Consider the following 17,395-nt stretch of genomic DNA (forward strand, 5'->3'; position numbering starts at 1 on the left):
CCTATCTACCTTCTTCGACCCTTTTCTCCACAATCCGATCCTTCTCATGCCCATGAGTCTGCCTCGGCGTCCTCACAAATAAGGCAACTACAATGACGGCTAATGCTGCTAATCCCGTAGCGGTCCAAAAGGCGCCTCTGTACCCCTTCAAGAGATCTTCTTGCGATTCCCCAGGTCCTTTAACGTATCTCTCGACCGTTCCTGCCATACCTAATCCGATCGAAAGGCTAACCAACATCAAGAACGTGTCAGTTTCCACTCAACTAGCCTGACGACTCAGCGGGCATAGGTTGGGGAAAAGGACTCACGAATAATTGGTTATCATACTGACTATACCGGCTGCTATACCTTGGAATTCGTGGTTGACCGAGTTACTGACTATCAATTGACCTGTACTGAAGCTCAAGTCTACACCAGCCGGTCCGCAAATCAGCACAACTTTCGAAACGGAGAGTCTTCACGACATAGGGATAAGAGGAAAGGAGGATAGAGTAGTGAAAGTGGCAAGGCAAGGCGAGAAAAGGCGAGAAAAGGCAAGGCAAGGCAAGGTGAGGCAAGGCGAGAAAAGGCGAGAAAATGCGAGGCAAGGTGAGAGAATGCGAGGCAAGGCGAGACAAGGCAAGGCAAGGTGAGGCAAGGCAAGGTGAGGCAAGGCAAGGTGAGGCTAGGCAAGGTGAGGCTAGGCAAGGTGAGGCAAGGCAAGGTGAGGCAAGGCAAGGCAAGGCAAGGCAAGGGGAGGCAAGGTGAAAGATAGACGTACCTGGTCCGAAAACACAGATGATCAAGCTGAAAAAGGTCAGACCCCAATACATCTGGTCTTTCGGTGTTAAAGCTGCGAAGAGATTACCGATGAAGAAGGAGATCATAGATGCGAGGAAGATGTGATGTCCTGCGAAACGGTGAATGAGGAATGGGACCAGCATGGCGGCGGCGATGCCTGTATTTCCATCGTTCGTTGTAATCAGTCAAGCTCTTGTTGTAGTCTCGAATGAACGTTATCAGTGATCGATTCTCACTTACCTCCAGGCATCAGAGGGGATAGTTGGGCGGTTATCAATAGAGCATTATGATGTTCTCGTATATTATGTATGCTGCAAGTTGATCCCAATCCCATCAGATCAGCTCGGTCGCCCACTCTACATTGACACACGATTACGGAGTTTAACGCGAAAATGGCATGACATGGCATATTGCTCGAGGGAGTCAAGAGATCAAGTCAATCCAACTCACAATAAAGCTGAATACAAAAGGAAAGTCCCGAAGCTCATCCAGCCCAACCAGAGGGTAAGGTACACCAACAACGACTGTCGACCCAGTACTTCCAGTGGTATCAAGGCGTCTTTGCCCAATCTCCTTTCGTAGAAGAAGAAAGCCACAAAGCCGAGTATCGATACAATCAGAAGAACGTAAACGTAGGGCTGTTCCCACCCTACTAAGGGAGCTTGATTCCAAACGAAATTAAATAGACCCAAAGCGAGCATCAATAAAGCCGTGCCGATATAATCGAATGATCGAATTCTAAGCCGGATTTCAGAGGATGGAATTTGCCCGTCGGAAGGGAGGATGAAGATGCCGCTGATTAGGAAGACGAAGATGAAGATTGCTCTGGTTTTACAGGTCGACATTCCACAGATCAGTCTTGTCCACTCCCTCGTCTTGAAGACAGGTGTTGATTACGATTTGTCTCGAAAGGTGTATGGTCCGAGACACTCACGTGAACCACCAAACCCATCTCGGATCAACTAGAACGGTGAAAATACTTGCTACGGCTCCACCGACGATGAAACCGGCCGGAGCGAGGGCACCTAAAATGGCGAAAACGATGTTACGTATTTTGCCCGGTGGGTAGGTTCTTCCCAGTATAGCCAATGCGTTGGGTACTGTCGATTGGCGGGATCGGAAAGTTGGGGGAACGACAGACAAGATAGAAATACAACTCCGACGTTAGCATGAGGATCTGTATTTTCAGACTTGGTCTGGCGGTAGATAAGGTTCACCAACTTACATGATAAGGCGGACCCGAGTCCAGCTATGGCTCGACAAATATCAAAGGGGATCGGCGATTTGCAGAATCCCGATCCGACGTTGGAGGCTATGCCAAAGATACAGCCTATCGACCAGACGAGTTTGGGTCCGCTACGATAAAATCCTTGAATCAACACCCTTGTCTTTCCAGAAAGGAGGCGCGCTTCTGGAGTAAGGCTTACAACATATCGCCCAATCTACCGCTGACTACGACGAAGATACCCAAAGTTAGGCTGAGAAAGGATTAGGTGAAATCCAGCATCAGCAAAAAGCACTCAGCCCTCTCACTGTCAAACCATGGTGCGGGTCACTCTGCTTTCATGAGAGGAGTCGCACTTAATGATTCTGGCGACGAGTCGGCTTACCCATAACTAGCTGCCATCCAACTCATTTGTCCTGCATCGTCCGTGCCCAACCACGGACCAAGGTCGTTGAGGGGTATCAACACCATCCCAAATTGACCTTGAGCCAGCAATTGTGTCGCACAGGTGATAGTAACGAAAAGCACTTGGAACGCCGCCGATTTGTCTTGGATGTTGATCCGTCTCTTCGGTTCACCGGGAGCTACTGCCGATGTGGGTGTGGTTCTATCAACAGCGGCATTCTCTTCATCGTCAGGGGGAGGCCCAGGAGGGATGGCGCAGAACGAAGTCATGTTCGCCACAGGAACGGGTATTGGCCGTGGATCCGAATGCGATTGAGCATGTCGTACGAAACGGGAAGGTGATGTATCTGGATCATTGTAGGATTCACCAATTCCTCCGTGGCTAGTTGTATCATTGCTACGGTCGACTTGCATACTTGTACGACTAGCACCAGGTGATTGGGATGGATCGTCGATATCTGTTCTTGACTTTTCTGCCTGTTTCTCTAGTGGGACGGAAGAGGAAGATCCCCTTCGAGACATATCGCCTTTCTCGTCCTTATAAGCGCACAGCGTCTCACCTGAATCGACTCGCTCAGGAGCGCTCATCGTAGCGTCGTGCGAGAGAATCTTTTTCGATGCAATGCGTTCTGCAGGAACCTGGTTGTTTCGGCGGAGCTAAAACGTAGCGGGGTGGTGACGACGTTGTATTTCGATCTCGTACTGAAAGTCGAGAAGCGTCCGATACCAATTTAATCAAGGTCTTGACGAAATGATCTCTATGGGTCAAGGATCGATTGATGTGGTTGAGTCAGCCTACGATTTATATACAGATTCGAGCGAGAAGAGTGTTATTATAATTGAGAGCGGAGCGAAACATCGAAAAAATGCACAACCATACATAGGAAGTGTTCTATTATCCTTTGGTCTTTGGTGAACCCATATATACATTTGTATTTGAATGCGACGAACGAATAAGTCAGCAAAGATGTCATTTGCTCGAAAGCTGTTAAACTGATAAATTGATTTAGCCGGTACAAATTCACAAAGGAAGCTAAGCTAATTCAACCTTGGTTGTACGCCCAGATACCGAACTCTTCCTCCACACTCCACATTTCTCCACCTTACCGTATGCACAGACTCACCGAGTCCGGCTCATGCTAAGTTGAAGCCTAACTCTTTCCGCACCAGATGCTTGGCACTCAAGTCAGAGGTGCAACAACAGTAAACATCTTCGGTTGAAGCTGTTCAAGACAGCTTAGTGAGCAATTGGCGGCATGTGTGTTGCTCATACTTCGGTCCACGGTAGATCTGCAAATCTTATTTCGCGATCGGAAAAACTAAAAGTATGAGAGACCCTTGTATCCGGTTCGACAGATTCGCTTGCTTTACGTAACAGACGATAAGCGGCTCATCATCCCATTAGACGATGTGTGTTCGCATCGGGGCCTTACAGCATGTGGGTGTGAAATGCATATAACCTGTCGAACTAGACGAGGAACGTGTATGTGCGTGATATTCTCATATTCTTTATTCTGTTTTCTTATCCTGAGTGTCACTCATTCAGCTCGCTTCCCGCTCCAGACGTACGCGATATTGAGTCTGACAATATCGACGTCCTATGCTACTTTTGACCTGAAATCTTAGCCTACTTATGGTTTCGCCCACCGGTCAGATCAGATCTTCGATTTAGCTTTCTCCTCTTCATCCTTGATCCGCTGTTGGGCTCTCTGGGCAGCAGGCCTATATCGCATATGAAGCGGATCAGTATCGTGTTCATTCCTTATAGCTAAGCTGAAGTTACCTGGACATCACCCTCTTGTGCCATCCTCTCAAACCTTCTCCAACGCTGAATCCAGCATTCGCCCTGGTACCAGCCAACAGCGAGTTGATAGAGAAGAACATCATGAACTGCGTGCATCGAGCCCAGCACCCAGCCCAGATCAGATCAGCTTTTATTATTCTGCTCATAATATCCTTTGATGCTAGCGACGGTGAGGCCGACTCACATCGCCTTCTCCGGGTTTATCGGTTCCTGAGAACCAGCCGTGAGGGGATTTGCTGATAAAAGATTCGGCCTTTTCGCGAAATTGTGTATCGACGAGCATCAGCATGATGTCTTCAGAAATATGTCGGGCTAATATGGAAACTCACAAAGTCGATAGTACCTTGCATCTGGGGTCCAAGGTATTTTTCCTGTACACGTAGTGGTACAAGCATGGTCAGTCAACAGAGAACCAGCAAAGTCAATGCCGCTTGACTCGACTCATGGGAGGAATGTCGTAGATCCGATGAATCAATCGGCTGATTAGGTATAACATACCAACACAAATCCACTATAATCCCTCACACCCTTCTTCTCTCCCTCCTCCAACTCTCCAACAACTTGACCATTGACAAAAGCCTGAGACGTCGCTCCGATAATAGCGGACGCCTGGAAAAGATTCATCATACTTCCTTCGGAAAAATGACTCCAGAACACCCCATTCTCAGTCTCCTCCACCTGTACATCCGACTTGTTCGATTCTTTGAGCTGAAGGAGACGGTGGATGATATAGGCTGATTCAGTCAAGGTCTCTCCGTCGATTACGAGGGCCGGCGATTTGCCGGTGGGGGAGACTTGTAGGAGTGATTTCGGGGCGGATTTGCTGGGGAGTCTGAAGTGGACTACTACGCTATAAGGGAGTTGTAGCTCCTCGAGGACCCAGACTACAGTCGTACGACCATTTGGGCATTCATCAGCTCGATAATGCTCGACCGGGGGCGAAGAGTGAGGCAGAGACAGAAGAGACAGGAGCGACAGACTCACAGATTCGGTCGGAACGAGAACCGTTCAGATGGTGTAAAGTGATATTCGGGGACATGGTCTGTGTATTTGAGTGAGAGCCGCTCGAGTCTCAGTACGTGATCGTCAAAGGCGCGCTTCTACACTTCAGTATAGGTGATCTTGTCATACATGTATGTATGGATCAACAACGAATTGACTCGAGCAAGTGGTTCGAACCAGTGCAGTTGGATACCGGCTATTGACCACCTTAGCATTTAACCGAGAAATGACACTCGGACCTCGGAACGATGCGCATTGATTGTCATTGCAGCATCGACGGCTCGCTCAACATCAAGAGCATCATCGGAACCCACATAGTGCATCACTCAGTCAGCTACTATCAGCAAGCTAAACACCGTACAAATCATAAGTCGAGGAATACAAATCACGATGGCTCCCCTCGTTGCTCCTGCTCCAGATTACCTGGGATACAGCTATGCCGCCTTAATAGCTCTTGGTGGGCTCATGGGCGGTCTGAAGAGAGGTTCTAAGATCTCGTTGGTGTGAGTGATTGTGACTTGCATCTGATGTAGAATTGCCCCAGCGTCCTCGACTGGGATGTGAAGCAGATCCAGTAGCTGGTTGGATGTCAGCTGATACATTTGGTGAGGTAGTGCCGGATGTGTCTTTTCTTTGTTTGCTGCTTATGGAGCGAGCGTAAGTAACACTTGACTTTAAATCCCACGTCCACTCCCACTTTCTCATCCCTTTCCATTCTCAGCCCAATGCACAAGCTTGTTTATCTTCATTCGACTGACTGATGTGCTGAGCACGAACCCGACTTGACCTGATATCTTACTTGCAGAGGGTATCTCAAAATCCCACAGATACAATACCTTCTCTCGGTAAGTGCCCCACACCTATCTCAACCAATTGACCATGTTGCTTCAAGCTACAGAGGCCAGATGAACTGAATACCGGAAATATCCTCCTCCTCGTTTCCTACTACTACCTAGCCACCGCGTCGACATTGTTAGTCATGATGGGGTACAGGTTCTTCCAATCCGGGAAATTCATGCCTGCGGGTCTAGGTGAGTCTGACTTGACCAACCTTTGAGCTCGTTGAGGTCGGCGCTTCGTCCGCACCTGAGACACCTGCTCCCGTCGCTATCCCTTGGGTGTCAATAACCAAAGGTAGCTTGCCTGACGTTGTACTCCGATGAGACTATGAGATTATGGAATAAGTGAACTTGACTGACGCTTTGTCTACTACTTTAACTGTCTAGTCACTATTCTCTCGCTGGGCATGGTTATCCGATATTACACTCTCACAGCATAACGCCCGTTCTCAACGGCATAAGCACAGGGACAAGCAAAGCGTTGGAAAGATCTTCATAATCGGGATCTCCGAATGAGATGATACACAGACATTTATCTTAAGGGGGGATTGGCTTAAATGGCTTGGAATGAGCAAAAGCCCTTCTTTATTGTGTTGTGTTGTGACGAGATGAGATCCGTTGTGGTGCGATGTGAAGTGAAGTCAAAGCTAAGTCAAGTCAAGCAGAGGGACACAAGCATGCATGTTATATACTGTAAAACTGTAGAACTCCAAATACAACTAAGTTGACTGACTCATTCAATCGGCATCTCTGCCCTTCTGCCCTGCATAATCTCACACATCACTCGACACTTCGTATACCCTTCGCCACCATCTCCGTCGTCTCGTCGTCCGTCTCAAAGCTAGGCCAGGCATCGTACCTCCTACCTGATGTTTATCGTTCGAAAGGGTTTCCGCTTCTGTATATGGGGTCGGAGCTGGATTCTGCGCAAATTAAATATATCAAGTCAGCATTATTTTCCGAATTCTGAACCTCGCCGGTCGAAATAGTTTTGCTTACCTGCCATGAATCGTCTGTGTACAACCAACCATCTGCGAGTCACAGGAAAAGCAACCATATCAGTCCTACTCCAGTATCGTATGACAGCCGAGTCTATTCCTTTTCAACGGCCGAAGGTCCCAAGGTCTCACAGTTCCAAGGTTTCCACTACTGATGTGTGGTTCTCTGAAGCGTAAAGCCGCACTCACCTGGATCAACTCCATTCTCACTCCATTGACCCCTCACATCAATCCTCCAGTCTTCCCCTGAGACCCACTCCCATCCTTCTTTGAGCGCCAAGATCAACTTGGCCTTTTGACTTTCCTTGTCACTACCACTACCACTACCACTCCCATCGCTTGTTGCAGTCGAAGTCGAAGTCGAAGTGGGCAACGGCGCATCTTCAACTGATCTCCATTTATTCTCTTCGGCCAAGTCGACTTTGGCCCAGGGGGATTTATCGCTCGCTCGGAGGTTCTTGAATGACCAACTTCCAGGAGGGATCATTCCTGCTCCCATCCCAGCGGACGAGTTTAGAATTGCCGAAGATCCCATTGTGCTAGAATTTGAGGAGGAAGAGGTACCGCTACCGCTACCGCTACCGGTGCCCGTTATTGAGATCGATATTTTTGGATCAAGCCTTTCGTTCTCCCATACTTGCACGTTGGAAATCCGTTTGTTCCCTACCTCGTCAGATAGCTTATCGTTCAGCATTAGAATCTCGACGAATGATCGGACTTGCTTGATGAGTGGGTGCGAGGGGATGGAGTATATGGCGGAAGTCAGATTTGGATGGAAAGCGAGGGGAGGCACGATGCCCAAGGGGAGTAATAAGTAGGGGATCAGGAAGGAAGGTGTGAGCGGTAAGAGTACAGTTGGAGGTAAGAGGACCAAGAGTATATGGGTGAAAGTGAGCGGAAGGGTAGTGACTGTACTGATCGTGTTGGTGTTAGCGTTGGGGTTGGGATTTTGGAAACTCGATAACTTAGGGGCGAGGTAATCGTATCCATCGGAACTATACAAAACATCCAGATCAGTAACAGATACCAGAATTTGGATCGGACCACCTATTCGTGATTATCTGACAGCAGATCAAGGAATGACCGAAGACAATTGGCAAGTAGGGATAGCTACTCACACTAGTCCCATGAGATTTTGGATCGCTTGTAAGTTCATGTAGATATCCACGCTACTCTCGGTCTCTTTCGGGGGGACAACAACCTTCTCGACGTTCTCACCTTCGGCATCTCTCGTTGTACTTGTACTGAAAGAACCTTGCCCAGCATTCGAGCTAGAGCTATCGTGGCTCTTACCTGAGTTGGCGGACGGGTCAGGCGACGGAGGATGGAGAGCGTTCTTGCGATCGGTCATTGTGGAAGGCTGGATCGATGTCCCGAGTAATGAGTCTAGGGGAGTGGTCTTCTCGTGTATGTGCAAGAGAATTAGAATTAGGATGAAGGATGGTAAAAGAAGGAGTATTCTGGGTTGAAAGCCTATATCCAAGTCGCAAATCGTAAATCAAGTCAACATATGGCCTGGCAGTATGCTATCCCGGCAACGATTCACGCAAGAGATGAAGATGTAGATGAGATCATTTGGTCACCCACATATGAAGGTCCATAGCATCATCCATGCCCAGGTCCAAATCGGTTTTCTCCAGAACAACACCTCTTCGATCCGATCTTGCAGCCAGAAGATCGGTCCGACCTGGAAGCAGAAATCAAAGGTACATAGGAAAGAAGGGATCGCGGTCAGCTTGATTAATCACGGATTCGAACAGTGTTCGTGATTTGTAGGAAATGTCTAGTTGATAAATGAAGAGCACTCACCCTAGTCATGAACCTCCTGAAATTATTACTGACCAACGGCAGACTCAGACCCTCCCTCTGAGTACTCAGCTCTCGGGGCATGTTGATTCCTGCGCCTTTCTTGGCGGATGAAGGACCGATAGCTGAGGGAGGTAGTTTGGGTAGATTTGCAGGAAGGAGTGTGGATAGCAAAAGGTCAGATACGTTGGTTGATAGAGACATCGACTTGGTTATACCTCCTCCGGCCTTCTTCGGGTTGACGGTCGAGGCATTGTTCGAGGAGGATGAGGTAGGTGGGAAGTTCGGAAGGGCGGTCGATTCTTTCTTTGATTGAGCTTGAGCTTTAGATTGTTCAGAAGGGGCAGGAATGGGGGTTGCGGATGTAGGAATTTGAGAGAGGAGATGAGGCGGAACCGACAGCAAAGGGGTTGAAGTTGACATCTTGTCTCTCTCGCTCTCGAATGGCTTTTAGCGGACAAGTGGAACCTCGTCTCCTCGACCCTGTGCCGGATACTGCGTTCTCCACGTTCTCAGTGTATAGTTACCTTGATCGTGCCCAAGGAGTGCATATTCTTGGGATTGTTGCTTGGTCTCGGCGACAATGACGATGTTTCAAACCTCTCGAGATTCGTCCAAGCCAAGCGAGATAGCCGGTCGTGAGCAAGCGGCGAGCACCGATAATTCGCGTCAACGTTGATGTTGTCGTTGTCGCTGGTGATGATGATGATATCGGGCGAGTGTTGAGACTCCAAAGAGCAGGAAGAAAGGTCAAGACATCTGAGTTACCAACGCAAAGTCCGAGGCACCCTTACAGCTTTCTTCAGCGCAGAAACGCAGGACTTTTCGAGTCACGAACAGACCACACATCACAGACCTTCTTTCGTGCCGAGAACTCACGCCGCGATAAACGCCATGACGATACACGGATTATGGGTGATATCGAAAGCTGGTGGTCTAGTTTTCTCGCGGTCATACAGTGGTGGGCATCAGTCTATATCTCACAACGTTCCGTTATATCATCGCGCAGCAGCCAGATCGATGAAGCTGAATACTATGATGATTTCTTGTGCAGACGTTCTACCCCCTCAACCGGTGAATACGATTTTGACACTCGCAGGTATCCTACACGGTATACACGCTATAACGGCCAAACTCACTCCTGCGCCTATACCTGGTGTGCCGATAAGTGGGTTGGAGAGCTTCGAAGCTGAAGGATGGGGAGGAAAGGTTTTTCTGACGCCAACTGGTGGGTTCTGGGTTCCAATGCTTCTCTTTCTCTTCGTCATGCTCGCAGCGATTCACCAGCTCGATATGCCGGTACAGACATCACTGTGTGGGAACGAATATGCGGTCGATCCTATGTCATGAGATGGGGACTGCGAGTCAGATTGAACGGGTATCAGTCACGAAGGGCTGATCTCGTATGCTTTGATTGTAGGAACTAAATTCGTGGTTCTGCATTCTCTGCCCCAAGCTGGATTAGATGATCTACTAAGAAGGATATACGAGATATGTAAGTCATCTCTCTTGGCCTGGCCTGACCTTGCTTTGATATGATGCGAATCGCGAACGATATTATGGACCTCTGGATAGGACGTTGTTGTACGGCGCTGATGCGGAGTTGGCAGATTCCGACGCCGTGATGAAGAACCCATTCCATACACCTGAAATGCCGATAAATTCCTCTTTGTTCGAAACGAAATTACAGACCCTCATGTCTAGTGTGAACGCTTAGGTATCAGCTGTAGGTGCTCCGTAGTCGCCGGGAAATACGATCTATGAACGTCCATGAGGAGGAGAGAGTGTAAGGAGCCAATTCATATTCTAGCCAATTCACTTGACCTGCGTTGCTGGTGTTTTGACATTTGTACACTGTATGTATACATATAACGACGTTTTGTCCTTCTTCCTTGTTTGCCTAATCAATCTTATATCCCACCGACATCTGACCGCCCCAACCTGGACAATCAACCCGTCCAAGCATCCGTTTCATCATCGACAACCTTGCTCAGCTCGTCGTCGATCGACCCTTCGCCGTCCATCACGTCAATGGTGAGCCCTTCTGTGCCTTTTTTGGTGGATATAGCCAGGATCACCTGCGCTACGAGCTCCCGACTGTGTGATTTTCGGAATCAGCCACTGATCTTATGAGTATGCTGCAGAAATCCTCTAAGGAAGGATGAGACATAGCTCACCTGGTCTGCTTCAAATGCGTCTTACCCAATTGGACCTTTCCAGCGGGCTCGAGGGTCAATCCCCCCGGTCGAACTACTGTAAATTGAATTTGCTTTCTTTTGTGCAGCTCAATCTCAGCCTTGAGCTTTGCGTCGAGGTCTATTCGATACACGACGAAGGTTCGGTGCGTCAGCGTTCGACAGTTTCCCATTCGTACAGTCTCTCGCGATTCTCCGCTTGGCCTTGCGAGACTGAGATTGAGATTGAGAAAGGAATGTCGTCGTCGACAAGCAGGAATCCGACCAACTCACAGGTGGGAATAGCTTTCCAGACTTTATCGCTGGTCTCCTTATCTTCCTCATTATACCAATCGGGCCATCCTTTATCCCTTGTCCTCACGTCGACCGCACCAATCAAGATTAGCCTCTTGGTATTGGCGCTTTCTAGGGCATCGAACACCTTGACTGCTCCTTCATAATCTATCACGTCTGGTCCAGGGGGTTTACCAGCGGCTCCAGCTGCAAAGATGACTACGTCTGGCTTGACCTCGCTGAACAAAGAGACTAGGTCGGGCACACTAGCGTCTTCGAGTGATAGTATGTGGATTTTAGCGCCGAGCTTCTTCAATTCGTCTGAGCTTTAATGCGTTTATGCAACGAACAGTCAGCTTGTCCGGAAAGACCCATGTGATACCGGTCACAAGGGTCAGAAGGAAGGAGCACGAGGGGAGATACGATGAGACGAGAACAGGTAACTTACTGCCCGTCATTCCTGATGACCGAATGCACCTCGTGCCCTGCGTCTACGGCTTGCTTGGTGAAGTATTGCGCAACTTTTCCGCCGCCTCCAACAACGAGGTATCTGACCATTGTGATTTGTGCTTGTGCTGTTCTAAAGAAAAAAGGGGACTGATTGTACAAGATTTCGGGTGGAATTCTTGCACTTGTTAAAGCCAGAGTACATTATTACCTTGTGCTCGCCTTCTTTCTGTCGTCATCGGGATTGATGGTGATGGTGATGAATCACCAAAGTGGAGGTTGATACGTAAACATTACTTGACTTCTGATGTGATTAGCGGGATCAATTGTAGACTAATGAATGATTACGAACGTGCATGGTGAATTTGTTGTTTATGGTTTGTAATGCGATGCGAGTCACTCACCATCGAGTCCTCCATAATCAAATGTCTAGTTGAAGATCGCGTACTTGAATCCACTACTAGGTGTATCAATTATCGCTCCTCTCCATGGTGAGAGGAACGCTTGTACTCTCCCTTCCACCTCAGCATCATCAACTTCTCTTCGCGAATTAGTACCTTGTCTAAGCTCGACTGGATCTCGGGGCAAACGATTAATTTCGGTCTTGCCACTCTTACCGATCCTCAAGTCCGTCATCTCACTCTACTCGCACATCATCACCACGGACACCCATCGTGAACAGGACCTCCGACAACAACACTCCATCGACTGGCTTCGAAGTATTAAAATCGCCATGCCAGCCCTCCCTACGCCCTCTCGGAACCACTCCCACTCTCACACCCCTACCCAACGAGCAGCACCGAAGCCCGACCTGAACATGTCTTCCGACGATCCTTCGACATGGCTGAATTTCAGCTTACCTCCTCGGTCCAGAGCTGGTATCCCCGGATCAGGCGTACCTGGTATACCAAGGCGCAGTCGACGAGGTGAAGGCTGGAGGGGAGGGCCAATGAGCAGGGAGAAATTCTTGAATGCCTCGTTCAAGTTCGTACTCAAGCCTACGGAGACGCTGAGCTATGGTGCTCATTTCGCCGATCCTGATATGTGAGTCTTTAGGCTTTTAACCTCCCGTCATACTCTGTCGTTTTCTGTGATGACAGTCGAGCTGATGTGATAATGCTTGTAGCTCGCTGCACTGGCCGCACATCCTGCAAGTCCTTGTACCTACTTTCAGTGCTTTCTCCGTCGCTCAAGGATATGTGTTGACCGATAAATCCGAGTCTCACGAATTAGGCTCCTCGTTCGATTCGCACGATCTCGAAGGGATGGGCGAAGAGGCTGCCGAACGGCGCAGAAGGATGGAAGAGGAACGCAGAGGTAGAATGTGTCCCATCTGTTTGGGAAAACCTGTTGCTGGCAGAATGACCAAATGTGGACATGTAAGCAGATTCGTCGGAAGTTTGCTTCAACCTATATACTGATGTCCACGATGATTTGCAGATCTTCTGCTTCCCTTGCATTCTCCATTATATCCAATTATCCGACATACCCAAATCTGCCAAATGCCCTATATGCGGAGACACAGTACATTCAAGTTACCTCAAGAGTGTGAAGTACCTGGATGCGGCAGCGATGTTGAAAGCTTCAGCAGGAGAAGATGACGATGATGAAATACCCGACCCCAATTCTGCCTCCGCCTCCGGCTCGAGTCATATACATGCACAGTCAATCAGCCATGAGCACGATCATGAACATGGGATCATCGGGGTGATGGACGGTTTCGAGGAAACTCTGGAAGAAGCCAAAGCGGTCGACTCGCATCACGCGAAGGACGACAAGAGGCATCAAATCCATATGCGATTAGTCCAACGACCTCAAATGACCACCTTGGCATTGCCTTCTTCATCGACGTGGCCGTCAGATGCGATACCCCCTCATACAGCACCATGGTATTTCCTGCCTGACATCTTAGCATACTCTCGGTTCATGCTGTCTACACCGGAATACATGCTTTCTGAGCTACAGAGGGAGCTGAACGAGCTCAAGGGCGAGTGGGACATGTTGAAAGGGGATGAATTGGGCAGAGAATTCGTCAAAGTAGCCAAGGAGAAAGTCGAGAGGCAAATGCAAAAGGTCAAAGTGGAATTGGTGTCTGAGATTGTCCGCCGGTCCGAGAGAGACGCTAGGGAGTCGTGGGGCGAAGCTGTGGGAGGGTCCCGCAGGGAGAAAGAACGAAAGAGAGAAAGGGATAGAATAGCCAAACAACGCGAAGAACAGGCACGTCTGGCTGCAGAGGAAACGCAAGATAAGGCGGATATTCCAACCGAATTTTTGGCTTCTTCAAGCGCCCCTTCGTTTGACAACTCAGCAAACATCAAGATTCCACCGAATCTCGACGTAGAACCGAATCCTATGCCGGCAAGCACACCCAAGAAGTCTCGTCGGAGGGGTGGCGGAGGGCATGGTGCCAATCCTCCTCCGGCAATTCCACCTTCTCAATCTTACTACTTCTATCAATCTTCCCTGGGCGCCAATGTCTTCCTACATCCACTCGACATACGCATACTTCTAGCCCACTACAAGTCGTATTCGCTTTTCCCACAGACGATATCATTCACCACCACAGGCTATGATCCAGGTACGATCAACGATGAGCTGCGCAAGAAGTGTAAATATCTGGGTCATTTACCGGTCGGTACCGAAGTAGTCTTTGTAGAAGCCGACTTGGAACCTATAGTGGATAAAGAAGTTCTAGCTCAATTCGAACAACCCCTGAAAGCAAGGCGTAATAAGCGTAAAGAGCGAATCAAGAAGGAAGATCGGGCGAAAGTCAAGTGGGAAAAGAGTGAGAGGGAGAAAATGCCAATAGACCTGCGAACGACGCCGAGTGCGTTCCGATCGGGATCAGCAAATGAAGATCGAGATTTCGCAATGACTCTAGCCAGATCAGCTATCGAGTTCGACACGGGCTCTTCAACTTTTCAACCTGGTTCGGCGTCTTCCTCGAACTCCCACTTACAAGCGCTTTCACCGTACCCTATCTCAGCGAATTGTGCACAGGCGCAAGGCGGAATAAGCGCTTCGTACAGCCCTCCGAACGGAGGCGGTCTATGGGGCCAACAACAGCCTTCTTTCGCACATGCCTTGCACAACCACACGACTTCTTCTATGCCCATCCGGAGGAGAGACGAAATAGATTGGGAGGTGGAAGCAGCATGGGAAGCGTTTGAGAATTTGTCTGTGAATAGACGGAGTGGCAGCGCGAATGGGAATGGGAATGAGAACGGGAACGCAGCTCGATCGGAAGGTGACTCTGCGGAACAAAGGGATGGTACCAGTATTGAGCAGAGTGGAGGGACGATCAGGGAGTCTGAGAAAGGTGGAGGCGGAACGGGAGGTAAGAAGGGGAAGAAAGGGAAAGGCCAGAAATTGGTTCTTGGCGGTGGGGGCGCGAGGCGAGCGTAGGATGCTCAACGTTTGATTCACAGGGTAATTGATCAGGGTCAAGGAAGGAGGAAGAAGCGTAACGGACAAGGGAAACAATCGGATTGCATTGAATGCTCAGACGGACTTGCGCGAAATTTCGTCAATATCAGTCACTATCAACCTCAAATCTCAAACACATCGAGCCTGAAACGCTCATTGTCATTTTTACACCAAAACCACAAATCAAACAATCAAACCTAAGTATAGTAGTCAAACCTCATAGACAGCATGAACTGTATGTTGATATTCTATTGACGTCTATTGGCCGAAAAGTGTGGTCATGAGACAATTCCTTGCATATGACACTCCTCCCTTGAGGCTCGATCTCACTGAAATCCCCTAAATACGCCAAGCAGTGGTTCAGAATCATCTCAACCTTACTTCGTTGGTAAGCAGACTTTAGCATGGCGTACTGCAACAGGAATGAATGTGAGACGGCTCCATCTGTCGGAGTTCTGACACACCTGGCTGATCCTGTATGCCACTTTGAAGGTGATGCAGTATTGGAATCAACCTCAAGGGCGTCAGGAAAGTCGAGTCCCGAATTACATATCCGGCCGACGTTCCCGCTGTCTTCCTGGCAGACAGCATTGCAAGTCACGAAATGCATGCACGGGTGACACTGCTAAGCTTTCGGATCCAAACGACGTATGATTGTATATACTGCCTCCCAAGTCATAACAGCGTTCACCAGACGCTCCTGACTCTATTACCGGAGTCCAGATTGTACTCAATGTCGGGTAATTCTGACATCACGGGTCTCACTGATTTGTCCACACTGACTGTGTTGTCAATATCGAACAAGTGTCGTTTTTTACAGGTGGGACACTGTTCACCTGCTTTAAGTTCGTTATGATCCGAACGGATGGCTTGTGAGAAAGCCGCGGCGTACGTCGTAGGCAGTTCGGGATACTCTTCTTTATTTGCTGGACCAAAGTTCGCGCTGACGAATTGGATCCTGTAAGGAGCTGCGAATGGCTGTTTGGTCTCGGGACATCGCACGACCGCAGAACCCAGCGTCGTGTACTTCATCATAACCCGTGGTCTAACCCACTCGCAAGACTTGATGCGATCAGTCGTGGTGGCGCCGAACATCCTGCAATGCTGCGTTAGAGGTATGGGTCAGTATGGGCATGGGCACGACCAGTCAATGAGATCGAGACCAACACAATTATCGAGGATTTTCTCGTATTTGTCATGAATCCACTGGGAGACATCGATCTCTTGGTCAATCGGCTGCTCTTTGGTCTCCACTAGCCCGGTTTGACCTTTCGTCCAGCAGTCAATGTTGCTACATGTTGTATCCTGTCCGCAGGAACCACAGGCTGATGTGCCTTGCTGTCTCTGGGCATGACGGCAACCATCCAAAACGTGATGTTTGTGGCTTCCGTAAACGTGGATCGTTATTTTGGAGGTTGGGGTCGTTGGCTTTTGGTTGACCATTTGGTAAAGTCCTCATCAGATTTCAAGCCCTGTGAGTGGAAGGTGCCGATGGAGATTTGACTCACAATCACACCGCTGTCGCGGATTCTCACTTCAGCTTCGTCTTTTGAATCAGTCCCTCCTAAGACTGTTGGTTTCTCCTCTTTTCTGCCTAAAAGCACCAAATTCTCATCGGATCCCACCTGTCCCAAGCCCTTTCTCGTGGCTGGTTCCTCCCCTACGACTATCCATTCACCCTCATCGGACTGATCGAGATCTTGAAGAGTGATGTCATCTCTTTCTGTCTGAGCGACGGTGACGGGAGAGCCACCCAGAGTTTCCGAATTGCTGTCATAGTCTACAAATTCCTCCGTATTGCTTGCCATGATGACAGGAAATCCGCGTTAAAGTGAAGTCGGTACAGGTCTATTGAATGAAGCCAAATTGTTTTTATCGGAATAGATCAGAACAGGGATCGACGAGGAAATGACTTGAAGGGGTCGACGGAAGAGTAGCCTCATCAGTGACGACTTTTTTATACGTTGTGCTGGAGAGCAGGTCTCGCTTAGGGCACAGGTATATCTCAATCTCCTTTGTGCATTTGCGAAGTCGAAGCCAGAAAACAAGGGACTTGGTGGCTTCGATTTGCGAGTGCCATGATCCGCACAGCCACAATTGCTGCATCTTCTGACGCTTAGCTCTTCTAACGATGACTCAAAACGCTCCTAGATCAAGTCCGGGTCTTCAGTGATGAGTTCATAGCTGTATTCATG

The 17,395-nt window shown here is 48.9% G+C and overlaps 8 protein-coding genes across 8 annotated transcripts; 3 read left to right on the plus strand and 5 right to left on the minus strand.

The window, feature by feature from the left end:
• Position 1: 1 nt before the first annotated feature.
• Positions 2 to 2,680, minus strand: I303_101927 (uncharacterized protein; the record flags this gene model as incomplete). The annotated part of the gene is made up of 9 exons (XM_018405286.1): positions 2 to 227; positions 309 to 408; positions 761 to 937; positions 1,021 to 1,091; positions 1,231 to 1,605; positions 1,715 to 1,880; positions 2,006 to 2,136; positions 2,208 to 2,258; positions 2,391 to 2,680. The coding sequence occupies 9 exons, from the start codon at positions 2,678 to 2,680 to the stop codon at positions 2 to 4; spliced, it is 1,587 nt and encodes a 528-aa protein (XP_018265567.1).
• Positions 2,681 to 4,065: 1,385 nt separating this feature from the next.
• I303_101928 (uncharacterized protein) lies at positions 4,066 to 5,253 on the minus strand (the record flags this gene model as incomplete). The annotated part of the gene is made up of 6 exons (XM_018405285.1): positions 4,066 to 4,132; positions 4,194 to 4,300; positions 4,399 to 4,467; positions 4,544 to 4,585; positions 4,713 to 5,098; positions 5,199 to 5,253. 6 exons carry the CDS (start codon positions 5,251 to 5,253, stop codon positions 4,066 to 4,068), a joined length of 726 nt encoding a protein of 241 aa, XP_018265566.1.
• Positions 5,254 to 5,606: 353 nt separating this feature from the next.
• I303_101929 (uncharacterized protein) lies at positions 5,607 to 6,495 on the plus strand (the record flags this gene model as incomplete). The annotated part of the gene is made up of 5 exons (XM_065968443.1): positions 5,607 to 5,719; positions 5,831 to 5,873; positions 6,022 to 6,061; positions 6,173 to 6,247; positions 6,443 to 6,495. 5 exons carry the CDS (start codon positions 5,607 to 5,609, stop codon positions 6,493 to 6,495), a joined length of 324 nt encoding a protein of 107 aa, XP_065824515.1.
• A 333-nt stretch (positions 6,496 to 6,828) lies between these two features.
• Positions 6,829 to 9,282, minus strand: I303_101930 (uncharacterized protein; the record flags this gene model as incomplete). The annotated part of the gene is made up of 6 exons (XM_065968444.1): positions 6,829 to 6,978; positions 7,055 to 7,086; positions 7,243 to 8,048; positions 8,172 to 8,526; positions 8,641 to 8,740; positions 8,863 to 9,282. 6 exons carry the CDS (start codon positions 9,280 to 9,282, stop codon positions 6,829 to 6,831), a joined length of 1,863 nt encoding a protein of 620 aa, XP_065824516.1.
• Positions 9,283 to 9,753: 471 nt separating this feature from the next.
• On the plus strand, positions 9,754 to 10,576 carry I303_101931 (uncharacterized protein; the record flags this gene model as incomplete). Its single annotated transcript, XM_018405282.1, has 4 exons — positions 9,754 to 9,820; positions 9,914 to 10,087; positions 10,280 to 10,354; positions 10,470 to 10,576. The coding sequence occupies 4 exons, from the start codon at positions 9,754 to 9,756 to the stop codon at positions 10,574 to 10,576; spliced, it is 423 nt and encodes a 140-aa protein (XP_018265563.1).
• Positions 10,577 to 10,808: 232 nt separating this feature from the next.
• Positions 10,809 to 11,885, minus strand: I303_101932 (uncharacterized protein; the record flags this gene model as incomplete). The annotated part of the gene is made up of 4 exons (XM_018405281.1): positions 10,809 to 10,956; positions 11,037 to 11,175; positions 11,328 to 11,653; positions 11,776 to 11,885. The coding sequence occupies 4 exons, from the start codon at positions 11,883 to 11,885 to the stop codon at positions 10,809 to 10,811; spliced, it is 723 nt and encodes a 240-aa protein (XP_018265562.1).
• A 622-nt stretch (positions 11,886 to 12,507) lies between these two features.
• I303_101933 (uncharacterized protein) lies at positions 12,508 to 15,179 on the plus strand (the record flags this gene model as incomplete). Its single annotated transcript, XM_065968445.1, has 3 exons — positions 12,508 to 12,818; positions 12,901 to 13,153; positions 13,215 to 15,179. 3 exons carry the CDS (start codon positions 12,508 to 12,510, stop codon positions 15,177 to 15,179), a joined length of 2,529 nt encoding a protein of 842 aa, XP_065824517.1.
• Positions 15,180 to 15,887: 708 nt separating this feature from the next.
• On the minus strand, positions 15,888 to 17,008 carry I303_101934 (uncharacterized protein; the record flags this gene model as incomplete). The annotated part of the gene is made up of 2 exons (XM_018405279.1): positions 15,888 to 16,304; positions 16,709 to 17,008. 2 exons carry the CDS (start codon positions 17,006 to 17,008, stop codon positions 15,888 to 15,890), a joined length of 717 nt encoding a protein of 238 aa, XP_018265560.1.
• Positions 17,009 to 17,395: the final 387 nt, after the last annotated feature.

This window comes from Kwoniella dejecticola, chromosome 2 (genome assembly GCF_000512565.2).
Source record: "Kwoniella dejecticola CBS 10117 chromosome 2, complete sequence".
NCBI classification, from domain to species: domain Eukaryota; kingdom Fungi; phylum Basidiomycota; class Tremellomycetes; order Tremellales; family Cryptococcaceae; genus Kwoniella; species Kwoniella dejecticola.